Consider the following 15,288-nt stretch of genomic DNA (forward strand, 5'->3'; position numbering starts at 1 on the left):
TGGCCTTGATGCGCAGAGGCACAGAGATGACAGGGATGTGCCAGAGGCCTTGGGGGCACTGCTGGGCTCAAGTCTCCTGCCTCTCCTGCACTCACCCCTACTCTTTAGGCCAAAGAACTGCTGGAGGACCAGTGACACACTTCAGAAGTCTTGCCTCCTCTGATTGCTCTCTTCATCCCATTGCAAGGTCTGGGCCAGGGGTTATCTGATGCACAGGGACCTGGTCATCCCCACTCCATCCCTAGAGCACTTTAGGAGATACATCTCCAAGCCCAAGGGTTATTTATAGACCAAAAGGCATCTGGTGCTGCTTAGCTACTGAAGTATTACATCTGGGAGAAGCCTCGGGAAACTAACAGGCTCCAGGCCCCAAGGATCCATGCGTTCACCTCAAAGCATACCCTCAGCTTTTACCTCAGCCCAGGTTCAGAGGCTCTGCCTCCGGGTAAGTTTAGGATGGTGTGGGGTGAGGTTGGGATACTTTGTCAGCCCCTTCCCATCCCTGTCATTGCCTGTCCCTTCTTCATTGGACAGTTGAAGAGTTCTCAATCTTATATACAGGGCCATGCAAATAAAACTTCAATGCCTACCCCTATCCCCCACCAGACTGTCACCCTTCAGGCCCTCCGTATAGAAATTCAGGAGCCCCACTGCCACCTGGGCTGTAGTCTAGGAAGCAGCGGGCCTGGGGAGGACAGAGGGAGGTAGAACTTCAGGATCCCTTCTGAGAAGATCCTGCAACAATCCTCACTTTATGAGGCTGGGGGCACTGACTGATCTGATAGGATTTTTCCATCTCCCGCAGTGGAATGTAAAGTGACCAGACTCATGAGGGATAATAGTTTCACATAATAGGTCTTCACTGTCTCAGGCCTGCTAGAGGCGCTTTCTAGAATTGAATGAATTCTGTTTAGTTACTCTTTCCATTTACCTTGAGCAATGGCCCTGAGTTTTTTAAATTAATTAAACTAGCGATAAATGTCTTAATAAACATCTTCCTTGTAAAGCTACCTGATTAACATTTTTTTTTTACTTTTTTTATCCTAATTTAAGAAAAGATAAACCTAGGATGTGATTACTCTGGTCAACTAATAACAGAATCAGAGAATTTGGGCACATAAGGGGACATGAGATCATCTACACAAAGGGAAACTGAGTCTCAGAGAGGGATATGACTTGCCCAAGAGATCGCAATCAGAATGTGCCTTTCCTTACTCCCATCACCTCCGTCCTGCCCCAAACTCCCTGCTCAAAGCTAAACACAGAAGACTTGACTCTTTGGCATGGAAGGACATCCTCAGGGCACATATCCTATACCCACCCACTTCCCCACTCTCTGATGGAGAGAAAGCTGGATCCTCTCCCAGGAAGGAAAGAGATAGGAGAAGGTTCATCATGATAGACAAGACTAAAGTCTAACTGAGATGCTTAAAGAGTGCAGATACAGGGAGAAGGAAGCAGCAGGCAGAGGTCTGGGACAGCTCCCAACCCACCTCCTAGATAAGAGACTCTAGAGGCCAGGAGAGGAAATGTTCTGGAACAGACTCCCTGCCACTGACAGCAGAACTGAGGTGAGAAAAGGGAGCTCTTTCTCTGAATTAGGTCTGAGGATAACTGCCAGCTTTACTTTCTGACGATCTAGTTCCTGGCAAAAGTGCCGTGAGTTAGAGCTACTTAACCATTGATTGTAACTGGGGACTTGAACGTTTCAGCCAGCGTTGGGCAGCTGCCCACTGTCATGAAAGGCAGAATTTGAAATCCTGGCAGGAAGGAGCAGAGTTAGTCTGTAGTAGTTAACTCACAAGCCTACTGCTCTGGAGTTGGTACTCTTGGTATGTGACAACATGAAAGCTGAATAAAAGTGAGAGTTGTGCTGACAAAGCTGGATTGTGGTGGGGCTCAAATATGCACTTTTTCTCCCCCTCACCCTTGCATCTTTGCTCCAGGAGCTGCTAGTGACCAACAGGTGCTGGAGAAGGGTTGATCTAGTCCAGTGATCCCCAGACCATCAGCATCAGCATCACCTGGGAACTTGTTAGAAGTGCAAATTATCAGGCCCCACCCTAGACCCACTGAACCAGACACTCTAGGAGAAGGTCCCAGCATTCTGTGTTTTTAACAAATCTCCAGGTGACTCTGATGCAAGCTCAAGTTTGAGAACCACTGGTCCAGAGCATTGTATGGTTCTGAATTGGTTGTTTATTAAGGAAACTCTACTTCCAAGTGAGCTAGCCATCTGCCTCCTACCTTGGCTTCCCCTTCTGTCCCCCTCCACCACTGGGCCAGCCACTATTGGGAGATTTGGGGTTTATCCTATTGCTTTCCCAGGACTCAGCATTTGTACAGTAAATCATCTCTCCACCATCTGTTTGGCTGCTGGCTCCAGCTGTCTCACTCCTCTCTTGGGACTCTCAGTTTTGTTGTTCCAATGAGGTTGTTTCCCCTTAGTGCTAAGAAGGGAGGCATTCATAAATGTGCCTTTGTACCATCAGTGGGACCACAGACCAAGAATCAGGCCCTGGAACCCTACCTCAGAGTTCTGTCTGCTATGATGAGGGACTTTTCAAGGGAGGCCCTGGCTGTCCTCCTCAGGAGAAGCATTGAGAACGACCTGTCTGGTCCTGGCTAGGGATGCCAGCAGCTATGAGTGACTGGGTGAGCTCTAGGGAACTTGGAACTCCTATCAGAGAGCCATGGGCTCTTCTTGTCCATCCCTCCCCTTTCACCTGCCAGCAGGATTCCAGGGAGAAGAGTCTGAGATTACAATTAGCTCCCATAGCTTGAACACCAGGGAGAATCGGTTATGTTTTTTGAGAGCGATTGAGGCTCTGGGTTAATTTAATGAAAGACATTTTGCCAAATGCTTTTTTCTCTTTATTCTAGTTAATGCCGAGGCATTGAAAGGTATAGTGTCTATTGGGATTGTGTCATATCTCATCTTCCACCTCACTCAGCTCCTCCTTCCCGAGTGTCAGGAGCATATCAAGAACGTATCATAAGAAGCTCTGCCTTTGTCTCCATGGGACTGAGTAGAAGCTGCCAGGCCTCTGAGGGGTTTGGGTTGATGGCATATATTTGAGATTTTCTGCTCTTCTTCCAACCTAGTCTGGGAAAATAGCCTTGGGGTATGAAGAAGATGCAAAGCTGTGCTTTGAGAGCCCCGTGGGGCAGATTTACAAAGTGGTAGCCATCCCCGTAAGCTTGGGGATACTGCACAGGTGGACATGTAGCTAGGCCCCACCTGAGTGTTCTTGTCCAGGGAGGACTGGCTTCTGTTTCATGAGTGCACAGTCTTGTTGCTAAGGCCTTGTCATGTTCAAGTCCATTCAGCCTAAAGGAAGAAGAGATCACAGGAGGCAGACGAAGTTGGCAGGAAAAATATACAAGGTTTTTATGAACTAAATTTTGTCTCTTGTTTTGAGAGTCACAATAATCCTTTGAGAAATGTAGTATTACCCTTGTTTTATAGATAAGGAAACAGAAGCTCAGCTAGATCCGAGGTCACAAGCTTAGAAGTGGCAGAGCAGGGCCTTGACTCCAAGCCTAGTGCTCATCCTCAGTGCCTGCACCTTCCCAGAGCCCTTCCCCTCTCTGCTCCCTTTGCCTCCACCTCAACTTTTAGGGAACATGAGTGACCTGATAGGATAGTTGAAAAAGAGACCGCACCAGGACTCAAAAATCCTGGCCCCTTCATTATGTGTGTAGCTCAGAATCTGTCAGATTTGTTGGTACTGACCAATAAACAGTTTTGTGCTGGAGGGAAATTGGGGGAATAGCTACAGGGTTATGAGAACCAGTGAGGATGCCAAGCTTGCCATATTTCTCCTTACCCTGGCCACCCAGGCCCCTCTCTACAAGCCCAGAAATTCTCAGATTTGCCAAATAACATGTGCATTTGCCCTTTCCCCCAAAGAAAGAAGAAGAAAAGGCAATAAAGTGAGTTTTCAAACTGTCTTTAGGGTTGGAGGCAAAGAGATGTCTCTTTCCCCCAAAATGCTGGACTTTCTTTACAAGTTGTCTGAAGCAACACTGTATGATAGGCATAGTTGTCTGAGAGGGGGTGTGTGTGAAAGAGGGAGAGAATGTGAGCTTCACACAAATACAAAGAAATGAGTTTTTTTTTCTAACAAGCCTGAGTTTCCAGTAATTCTGCAGCTGTGACATGACTAGTCCACTGAGATATTCAGCACTGGCTTGAAAAATACCACCAAAATTTTTTCAATCAAAGCAAGAAACAGTGATGCTTCTAAGAGTCACCTTACTGTAAAAGTGGCCTCAACATGGGAAAGAGAGACAAGTTTGCTTTTCTTCAGGCCCAGCTCAGGTTTTTTTTTCTTTACCGAAACTTCACTGGGTACATAGGAATGAGGACGCCTTGGCTCTTGAAGTATTGTCATTGATATCTCAATAAGTCTAACTTTCTTGTTAGCCTGCTCCTCCAAGCTGCACACAGCAGGTTTGAAGGTTCTGCTCAGAGGGTCTTAATTGCCCTTGTTGAGTCTGGTTTGGGCCATCTGTGCTGACAGAACACTTAGTCTCCCTCCCATGATATTTACGTGCACATAGTGACCTCCATGTTCCAGACTGAATGTGTTTTCCCTACCCCATGTGCACATCCTCTGCATGCCATACCCTGTGGTGATGAGCTAAGCCAGTTCCCTGACCTGAGCAAGGCCTGCCAACAGGGCTCCCTGAGGCACCACGCCTGACATCTGAACCTACAGCTATCTGTTTCCATCACGGCAATCACCCTAACTCCTTGAGTTTACTTGTAGATTGGGAGTTTGGGGAGAAGACGGTGCTGCATTTATTAAGAATTGTGAGGCCAGTGGCTGCAGGAGTCTGGGTAAGCACTTTCTCTCTCCCTCTGAACTCTGACTTCCCTGTGCTCGGGGCCTGGCCTCTCCCCTAGGAGCCACATGGCCACCTGGCCCAAGTGCCTGCATGGGCCCCATCCTTCCCAGCCTAACTGCTGAGTTCTGGGGTCCATCTCCACCAAGAGGGCATGCCTGGTCATGACTCAGCTAGGGCCCTGCTGCATGTGGGGTGACAAGCTACACAAGGCAGTATGGCTGCGTTTCTCCCTGGAATGAACTTCCCCATCTTCTCCCAAAGTGAGCTGGCTGCTTTGCTAGCTGCAGCCTCAGCAGTTCCTGGACAGATTTTGTTGGTTTACGACTAAGCAAGAAAAGTGGGCTCCTGGGCCAGGAGCTCAGCAGGGGTTCCCTCCCTTCAAAGAAAATTTAAATTAGCATGGAAGGTGCTGAGGTTCAGAAATCTGGGGCCCTGCTGTTAGCATTTGTGCCCCTCATCCTCCTTCTGCCTCAGAAAGCTGGGCTGGGTGTAGTGTGCGAACTGTACCCCAGTATAATTGATTCACACTTTTCGGCTCGGCTTACTCATGCCACAGCCCTGAGAAGATGAGCTAATGTGGCTGTTCCTCTGTGACATTAAAGTGCTTTTACACAGCATCTGCTCCTGAACCTGGCAGACATCGGCACACACAGGCCCTTAGAGGACACTGATAAGGAAAGCAAAGAAGTCTTTGGCCTACAAGAAATTTAAAGTTAAGCTAGAATAGAGGCTGAGATGCCATCCCACCCCTGGTGCCTAGTCCTTCCCTGTCAGACCCCCGAGGGCAACTTGTTCAGCTCTTGCCCTCCCCTCCAGGCACCCTCATCCTGGCGGAGCATTTTTCCACTCTAGACTCTTGTGTTTTTGGACTGCAGGTGCTACTCCCTCCATCTCATCTCTGGCTTCTTCTAAGGGCCTATGAAACTGTGGCCACCTCCCATTTCACTACATGTGGCCCAGGATCTGAAAGTTGTGATCGCTCTTGCCTTCTTCATGATTCACGTAGTTTGCACTTAAAATCTGCCTGCCTCACAGGGAAGCTGGATTGAATAAGGCGAGGCCTAATGAGTGGGGGGCTTTCTACATGTTAGCCCTTCTGATCAGGGTGCACCATGCCGGAATCCCTGGGATTGACTCCATGATGGGTTAAAATAAAGCTTCTCTCCTGCCCAAGGGTATTGATTAGAGGCAGAAAATGCAATTAACCTTCAATAGTTTAAGTCACTGGCCAGGACTGCTTACTGCTTGCTGCCTCAGTCCCTTCCCTAAAGAATAGACACACCATAGAGAACCAGAAGCAGGCGCTCTAGGGAGGAGCAAGCTTATGAATCCTCCCAACCTCGGAGTTTGCTGCATGATCCAAGGGGCTCATGAATCATTCTGTGCACCATATAGAAGAAGAAATGGTTCACTTACATATGCACTATTATTTTCAAATATGTGTAGATACTATTGTGGCTCATAAAATATAAATTTCTTTTTTAAATGGGTGTTTAGTAAGTTATCTTGACCCAATAATGACTTTGGGAAGAGAGTAACCTCAGAGGTTTAGTTCGATTTGGGTGCGCTGCCTCAGCTCACTTGTCCTGAAGATAAACGTCCTCAGGCTTGGAGTCCTGACTTTGTGACTAGACAGTAATCACCTGCCAACGTGCATGCCTGTTTCTCCCATGTAATCAATGGCACAATATGCAGCACACAACACTCGATTTAGCCACAGCACCAGGGCAACTGCAGGCAAAGGGAAAAGAAGATAGAAGTCATTGGACTGCCATTCACCAAAAGAGAAGAGTGGCTGCAGTAGAGTATTCCAGGAAGCTCCAGGCATAGAGCAGGGAGACTATGGAGAGGGAATCCTAAGTCACAGGTGGCATCTGGAAGTGCAAGGGGACCCCCAAGGCTCTCAAGGGAGTTTAAAATTCCTACAGTCTGGCCCCAGCAAGCAGCTTGTTGTAGGGAGCCCCCCATGATGGTTCAGCTGAATGCGACTTCCCCCCAAAGGCTGCCTTAGACTCCGCCAGCCACAGGCATGACTACTCCGAGAGAGGGGCAGGTCGCAACCCTCTGTGGAAGGTGCCACAGCAGTGCTCTGAGTTGATTCTGCCTTTGTGTTTCTGCTGGGAATTTAAACTTCATGGAATTCTGCTATAAGGAGGAGCTCTGTTCCTACCTCTCTCTGCATTCCCCTCATCTCCCACCCTCCAGTCTTGGAGAAACAGCAAAGAAACAGCTTCTCTTCATTAGTCTACACTAGAGCCTTGTAGCTCAAAACCACGCGTCTACCACTAGTAAATGGGAACCTGAGGGAACTATGACTTCGTGGTGGGGAGCAGGGGTTTCACCAGATGCTGAGAAATAACAAGAAAAAGATTCTTTTTATTGACATAGGGAATGTATAATGGGATATGTCTTTTTTTCATGACTACCTGAAGAGAAGAGCCAGGCTTCATTTTTCTTTCTGTGAAGTGGGAGAACTCTGAGGTTGGATCTACTGAATTTAAAGTTCTTACCAGCTAAGAGCCCTACAAGTGTATCTGAGCTGCTGGCCCAGGAGAATGAGTTGTTTCTGTGGAAGACAATTCTTATTAAAATTCTGTGTGATTTCTTTCACAGAGGCATGTTTTCTCCATCGCTACCTCAGGCTCCTGCTTATACAGTTGTTGTATGTATGGAAGCAACCTTCTCCTGCCATTAAAACTCACCCTAGCTGATCACAGTGTAGTGGCCAGCTAGGTGCAAAGTAAAATTTGTAGAGAAAAAAATTCACAATATGCGACTGTCTCTTACTATTCCATTTCAGTTGCTCTAAGGGAGATAATAGTACAGAATATGCTGCTTGGGATAGAGTTAAAGATTATTTCCTCTGCTCTCGGAGGAACCTTAAAAGTGAATGTATCACACTGTGGGGCATCAGTAGGGAAACAGTTGACAGCCTGTGCCCAAGAAGACAATTGTCAATGGAGTCCTTTGAAAGACCTGATCTGTGGCCTGCCACCCAGAAGTCCCAATGTGATTCCTAACAAGTCTCTGTCCTGAAAGGACCTGTTTTGGTGGGAGATGGAAAGGTGTAAGAATGGGGCCTGCTGCCTCAGGATTATGTTCTGAGAGGGAGCATGGGGCCAGCAGAAGAAGAGGGGGAGATGCCCACATGGCACCGCCTTCCTTAGTTGAGCTGTCCACTCACTCATCCTTCCAATCCTGCAAGGATAAGCTGCTTAAGATATTTGCTGAGAGATTCAATACCCTGCCCTAGTTCTCCTTACAAAGTATAGGGTGAGCCAGCAGAGGGGGAAGAGGTGAGGTAGGAACATTCTGTGGAGGTCTTAAAGATGTGCCCATTCTTGGAGAAGGGCCAGGCCCTTCTATGGTTACCCATGGCCTTGGGCCCTGGCACAAGTGAGATACTTTGGCTCTCCTAAGACAGCCTTGATTTGGATGCAGAATTAGACACAGACCCACCAGAGTTGGTCATTTCAGCTGAGCTGCGGAGACCGCTGGGGACAGACCCAGAGACCACCGTCTTGCAGAGCTCCAGATGTTCTGACGGTTTCCTGCAAGTTGTTCTCCTCCCACCTCATCCTGATACTCAGGCAGGTCCCTGAATGAGGAGGTTATGGGTTTAGAAATGGCCTGATTTCCTAACATTTTGTGAAAGGTTTTAGCCAACCTTCTACCTTCTATTCATTCAGTCATTCAGTTATTCAACAAATAATTATTGAGGACCTACCTGCCATGTGCCAGGCCCTATGCTAAGTTCTAGGGGAGGGCTCCTGCCCCTATGAAAATTATAGTCTAGAAAGGGAACAGATAATAAATAAGTAAACAAATCAACAAGATAATTACGGATTGTTGTCAATGCTATAAAGAAACTAAAGAGGATAAATGAGATAGAAACTGGGAGGGGCCATCCTATAGGGGAAAGACCTCTCTGCAGAGAGGACGTTTGAGCTGAGACCTCGAGGAGAGGAGTGGCTGAGGGAAGAGCTGGAGGAAGAGCATTCCAGGCAGACAGAATACAAAGTCATGAAGGCAGAAAAGCCTTGGAGCATTCAGGAACAGAGAGGCTGTGGCGGAGAGTAGTGAGGAGAATGATTTGGGATGAGTTCAGAGAGGAGGCGGGAGCCAGGTCGCACAGGGCCTTGGAAGCAGTGATCAGAGTTTGGATTTTTCTCTGAGAGCAACAGGAAACCACTGACAGTGTTAAGTAGGATGGTAACATAATTAAAGATCACTGTGTGCTTGCTCCCGTGTTGTTTGTAACGGCAGCTTAGCAACAATTTTGTCAATATGTAACTAGGTAAATAAATTTAGGTTCATTCCAGTGGTATGCAGCAGTTAAAAACTGTGAGGCATATCTATGTGTACTGCTATAGAAGGTTTTGCAAGATACCTTAAGTGGGGGAAAATCCCAAGAAACAGGATACAGTGTGAAATATGCCACCAATGTATTTTAAAAAGAGGAGATGTATGTGTATATAGGCTTGCCCATGTATAAAATACCACATTAGGGATACAGAAGAAGCTGGTAAGGAGTTGCTTCTAGGGAGGGGAACTGAGGCACAGGGTGACTAGGGTAGAAGGGAGACTTACTCTTCGAAGTATACCCTTTTGTATGCTTGAATATCTTACTATGTGCCTGTATTACTTATTCAGCAAAAAAGACATTATGTCTATATTGTCGTCACCTTGGTTGCTGAGGGGAGAGAGGGAGAGCAGAAGCAGGGAACTGGTTAGAAGGCTCTGGCCATTGTCCAGTTGAGAGATGGTGGTGGCTTAACCAATGGGATTGGTAATGGGGATGGAGAGAAGCGGGAGGATTCGAGATACACTTTAGAGGCAGAGCCAGCTGGACTCAGTATATTACATGCTGACGTTCCCTACGCCCAAACTGACGTTCCCCCGGGAAGCTTTGTGCGTTAGAGGTTGAGACGGGGCTTAGCTGACTCTACTCTCACCTCTTGGACATCTTTGTGGAAGGAAGGGTTCTTGGGCTCCTTCCAGGTGCTAAAAGCCACCGAATTCTAGAGAATATCTAATGCATCACAATACGGAGGGCAAAGTTATGAATATGTGCCCCTTCCATAGCCTCATGCAACTGTTATAAACTAATTTTAATAACTAGCAAAATAAAGTTACAGTGAAGAACCCCTCTCATTTCTCAATAGAGTTTTCTTTCTTTGCAGAGAGATGCCAAAGGCCAGTACCTGTTTGACCTTCTTTGCCACCACCTGAACCTACTTGAGAAAGACTATTTTGGAATCCGCTTTGTGGACCCAGATAAGCAGCGGGTAAGTCAATATTCAAAGTACAAATGGAGGAGAGGGTTAGTCACTAATCCTGAAGCTTTGAGCTGTCACTCATGTTCAGAGTTTAGCAGTTGGGTGTCATCTCTTCACATCATATTATGAGACCTGGAGGACACCTTAGCAGAGCTCATCTAGTGTAGCCCACCATTTTACAGATGCTAAAATGGTGGCCTAGAAGCTGAAGTGATTTCCCCAAAGTTGCCCAGTTGGAGGCAGAGAGTGGGCTTGTGTTGTGGCCTTGGAGCCCAGGTCACTGGTTGGGCCTCTCCTGCCCCCTTTCCAGTAAATGGGCTGACCCACATTGTTCTGGTTAGGAACGGCCTCACGCAATATGCTACGCTGACCCAATCTGGGCAGGACAGAGATAGAGCTGAATTGACATGGGCCTTTCAGCGCCTTGCAAATCCTGCTGTTCTTGTTCTGCTCCACACAATACAGGCAGCTCTACAGACACAGGGCATTGACAAGGGCTATGATATTCCAGACAGGAGAACAAGTCCGTTATCCCCAGGCCCCTGCCTACCCTCCAGCTCCATCTCCCCTGACCTGTCTTCTCCCTGCTGTGGCCCAGCCAGACAATACTGTGGCTCTCCAGACAGGTCATCCTTCTCTCTTTTCAGAGCCTTCACCTATGCAGTGCCCCCTGCCTGGAACATTTCTTCTCCCTTTCCTCACTTCTCCACATTTTTCTTCTGGCTAACTCCTTCTCACACATACGGTCTCAGCTTAGACTTTTACTTCTTCCGGGAAGTCTTCCCTAACCCCTACTCTGAGTGAGGGGCCCCTCCTATGTGCCCCCACATGCCCTGTGCTAACTACCCCTGTTGGAGCGCTGATTACACCACGCTGACTGCCTGTTTGATTACTTGTGTTCCCTGCAAAAATGTAAGTTCCATGAGGGCATAGACTTTATCTGATTCATCACTTTTCACATAGAACTAGCACAGGGCCTAGAATGTAGTGGATGTTCAATAAATATTTGCTGAAGGAATGATGAGTGGGTGAGGTAGCGGTTTACAGTGCCATATTTCTCCCCTCCACTTGCCCAGCTGCGCCTCTAGCAGACACCTGCAGTTTCCATAACTTTTGTCCATCAGCCCTTTTCTCTCTATGGGGAGGTACTCTCTGCATCCTCATTGAAGTGGGAAAGTATGCAGAAGCATTCAGGCCCTGATGTCTCCCTTCCCTACACCCCTGCCCAGTGCCCACTCTTCTTTACCACCCTCCAAAAACATTATCACTATGAATCCCAGAGGATCCCCCTTTCATGGGTCCACTGATTTTCTTCACAGCTCCAAACATGGGCTTCATCTCTGCTGCCACTTGGGGGCCCTGGAGCCCCAGAGGGCACAGCCTCCCAGCAGTGCCCAGGGCCACAGATAATGCATGAATGGGTACCTCCTCACCGTGCTAGAGTCAAGTGCTGTTTTGTTCTTTGATGCTCTGAGCCACTGGGTCCCCAGGTAACATTTAGGGTTTTCTGCTAAACACATGAGCTTTAGGAAAGACTCAAAAGGACTGTATCCCTTTCCTTTGACAAGCCCTGCCCCACTTTGCTGCCATATTTAGTTCCTCCTGGCTCAGCAGAATTTTTAGCATCACCATTGTTTGGAAAGTAGTGTTGATGTCAGCCCCTCACTCTATAAAGGCTCCACTGTCTTGATATAAATGCTGTCCTTAACTCTGGATCATAGTATAAGATCCTCGAAAGTGCTGTGACACCAGAAGTTATACGTCCTCACCGTGCCGCACGTAGGTGTCCATTCACTATATAATGATGGACTGTTTTTACAAAGGAGTTTTTTTTGTTGTTTGTTTATTTTTTTGATCTGAGCCATTTCTCCTTGAGAAGGAAGGCCAGTTACCCCAAGGTCTCTTCATCGCCCAACGAAAGTGGTGCAGGAAGAAAAAAGGGCAAAATGTATCCTGTTCATTATTTTTTAGTTAGGTCAGAGTGTGCTTGAGGAGATATAAGAGAGTATGTGGAGGTGGTAAAGATTAAAAGCAGAAGGAGATAGAGAAAAATAAGGAAATGGGGAAAAGGAGAAGTAACATTTCTATGAAGTGGCTGCTGTGTGCTGGGCTCTGCACTGAAGTGAATGTGAACCTAGATCTTTCAACTGATGTTTACTGAGTGCTGAGTTGTATCAGGCACTAAGCTGAGAGCTTTACGTATGTTACTTAATCATTACCACAAATGAGATGAGTATCCACAATTATAATATCCTTTCTCCAGATGAGTAAATAAAGTCTCAGGTTAAGTAACTTCCTCAAGGTAAGTGGCAAAGCCTGTTACCTGTCTGACACCAGAGCCTGTATGGTTTCTAAGGTTCCTTGCTGAATTCATACCTGGTCATCTTGAAATTGTGTGATTCTGTGCCTTCTTTGAGCCGTTAAGGAGAGTAGAGAGGCTTGAGGGGGTACTTGAGAACTGTGGGGAAACGGACCTGTAAAGACCTGTTGTCCTAGGTCTACTAATTCATGTTAGAGATGGAGGAGGAAAGCTCCCGGCTCCCCTGGGGTATGAGGCCCTAAAATTCACCTCCTCCCCTGGGGCGCCAGGCAGTCAGAACCCAGTGCTCACATCCATCCGATCACTGCCTGCTCTTCAGGGGTCTCCATGGGGTCTGAGAATCCTCCTGGTCCCTCCTGGAGAGCTGCCCTTACTCCCCCTCTCCCCTGTTCCTGACTCAGGCCCAAGGTCTCAGCCTGCTCTCAGCCTCTGCTTTGCACCCTTTCAAGCCTCCAGAGTCTGAAGATTGTGCCACAATGGACCATTAACGCAAACAGGAGGAAACTCCCCTCTCTGAACCTTCTGTTCCTCTTCTCTTGACCCCTTCTCCCCAACCCTGTGTTATCTGTTTGCTGGTGAAGCTGGGGCCTGGATTTAGCCAGAGAGCTGCAAAAGTTAATTCTGGTAATCAGCAAATACTTGGGATCCTGTCAAGATTTCTCTACCAGACCCTTAAAATCTCTTGGACAAGTTGTGACTGCTTTCCACTCCTTCCCACCGCCCCCCCAATCTCTTCCACCTCCCCCTTTCTGGAGCTCCCACTCCAGTACAAACTAAAGTCTTCTCCAGCTGTTGCCAAGGGGAATGGCCTTTTTGTCATTCAGCTCCATCTGCCTTCTGCTGATAATGGATCTCACAGTCATTCCTCTCAGTTTCTATCTTCCTTTGTTTATTTATTTTAATCTATCAGTCTAATATCTAGAGGCGTTCTGTTTACTGAAACCCAGACGCTTGTTATGTTCTCCTCACTGTACACAATTCCGGTGTGCTCTGAACAGACAGGCCTCCTCCGCCTTCACAGGCACAGCCTGGAACCCCAGTTGTTTCCGTGCAATTTCATCTCTTGCCTTTGCTTCCCTGTGAAGCCGAGTCGTGGTGGGCCGTGTAATGTGAGAAGGACCTCTTAACCACATTGAGTGGCTATAATGAGTTGTCAGCCTCGTGGGAACTCAGATCAGAGGAAGCAAGAGAGCAGAATGTCAGCCCAGATTATCCATGTGGAGCTGACGGAAGAACTGGCTCTTAGTGGGTCCATTAACTGCATGACCCTTGGCCCAACCCAGAAGGTGAGAGCTGGGCATCGAGGGAGGCCAGGATGCTGTCTGCATGGCCCTGGCTGCTTTCCTGCCAGAGGGAAGACTCTGCCAAGATGTTACACTAAAGGGAAATAGCCAGAAAACAGGGAGGCATGGACCCAGTTCCTTCATCCGTTCGACAGGAGCATATTGAACACTGTGCTAGGCACCAGTGATACAGTGGTAAACAAGACAGAGTTTTCTACCCTTGCAGAGCTTATGGTTTTAAGCTATTTCCAGATAATAAAACCCCTAATAATAGCAGTTCTACCTCTCTGCAAATTGTCAAGGTTCCTGATTAGCATAAAAGCAGTAAACATCAATAATGCATTTTATAAAGCATCCACCTTGAACTGGGAAACAGATAGAGAATGGTCTCATTGCTTCCTTACCCCAAACATAAGTACTATGGGAAAAAATGTAATGCTACTATATCCTGCCTCTATGAAAATCCAAGGGAAACAGAATACTATCCTACACATTGGTTGTGGTTAGTTATCTTAAGAGACTTAGACTTTAAACATCCCTGGATGCCAAGGAATCCTGGATACATATTCCCTAACACAAGGATTGGCAATATGTTACTCAAACAAAGATGAAATATGCACCAGTCATCCCTGCCTTCTCACCATTTATGAAATTCCGCCTGTCAATACTTCCTAGCGCTGCTACCAATAGCCTCTGTCTCTCCCCCCGACACACACCACTCCCTCCTCCCCCACCAAAAACAGTTGGTGCCTAACAAAAACACACACAACCCATTAAAGTCAGCATTTCGCTACTCAAGCCAGGTGGGGCTTTGTCTCCCTCACACATACATGCATTCACTTGTGCTTACTGGTATGCCAGAAACGTGTCTCAGAACTTTGGCACCCTGCTTTGGAAGGTGGCATTGCCAGGGAAGCCGAAAAATGGCATCTGAAGCTGGAACTTTTTCCCCCATCACAGCTGGTTCCATGGTGAACTTATTTCAGAAAATCATATCATTCCTTACTCTCCAAGCCTACATATCAAAAGCTTCGGGGCTGCTTTCACCCTGGGCTTCAATCTGTCTAGTTATTTAAATTGGATAAAACAAGTTATATTTGACACTGCTTCTCATTAGGGTTTTCTTGTCTGTGTTCTCTGTTTCAGCATTGGTTGGAGTTTACAAAGTCTGTGGTGAAGCAACTGAGATGTAAGTATTCTCCACAGAGAGACAGAAGCCTCACCCCTGGGGAGGGTGGGATGGAACCCCCTGCTTGTAGTCAGTCTTGGTAATTTTCCACTGTTCTGCACTTAAGTTGGCCCTAAACATGTGAGGATTTTCTTCTGATGGTTCACAGGCCTGTGCATCCTAGTGGGGAGGGGAGCCCAGTCACCTCCAGGGAGGGTCTCTCCTGATGGACACCTCTTCTTCTCTGCAGCCCAGCCTCCCTTCACCATGTGTTTCCGTGTGAAGTTCTACCCCGCAGATCCTGCTGCCCTGAAAGAGGAAATAACCAGGTAAGGCTGAACACACTTCCCTCAGCCACAGGACCTGGTGGAGAGGATAGGAAAG

The 15,288-nt window shown here is 47.4% G+C and overlaps 1 protein-coding gene across 1 annotated transcript in view; it reads left to right on the forward strand.

Moving 5' to 3' along the window:
- Window positions 1-15,288, forward strand: part of FRMD5 (FERM domain containing 5) — a 300,493-nt gene that overhangs the window by 245,512 nt on the left and 39,693 nt on the right. The window contains 3 exon segments of the mRNA XM_070581974.1: window positions 10,038-10,142; window positions 14,883-14,925; window positions 15,155-15,233. Coding sequence (XP_070438075.1) covers window positions 10,038-10,142; window positions 14,883-14,925; window positions 15,155-15,233 — 227 coding nt within the window.

Source organism: Equus przewalskii, chromosome 1 (assembly GCF_037783145.1).
Source record: "Equus przewalskii isolate Varuska chromosome 1, EquPr2, whole genome shotgun sequence".
Taxonomy (NCBI): domain Eukaryota; kingdom Metazoa; phylum Chordata; class Mammalia; order Perissodactyla; family Equidae; genus Equus; species Equus przewalskii.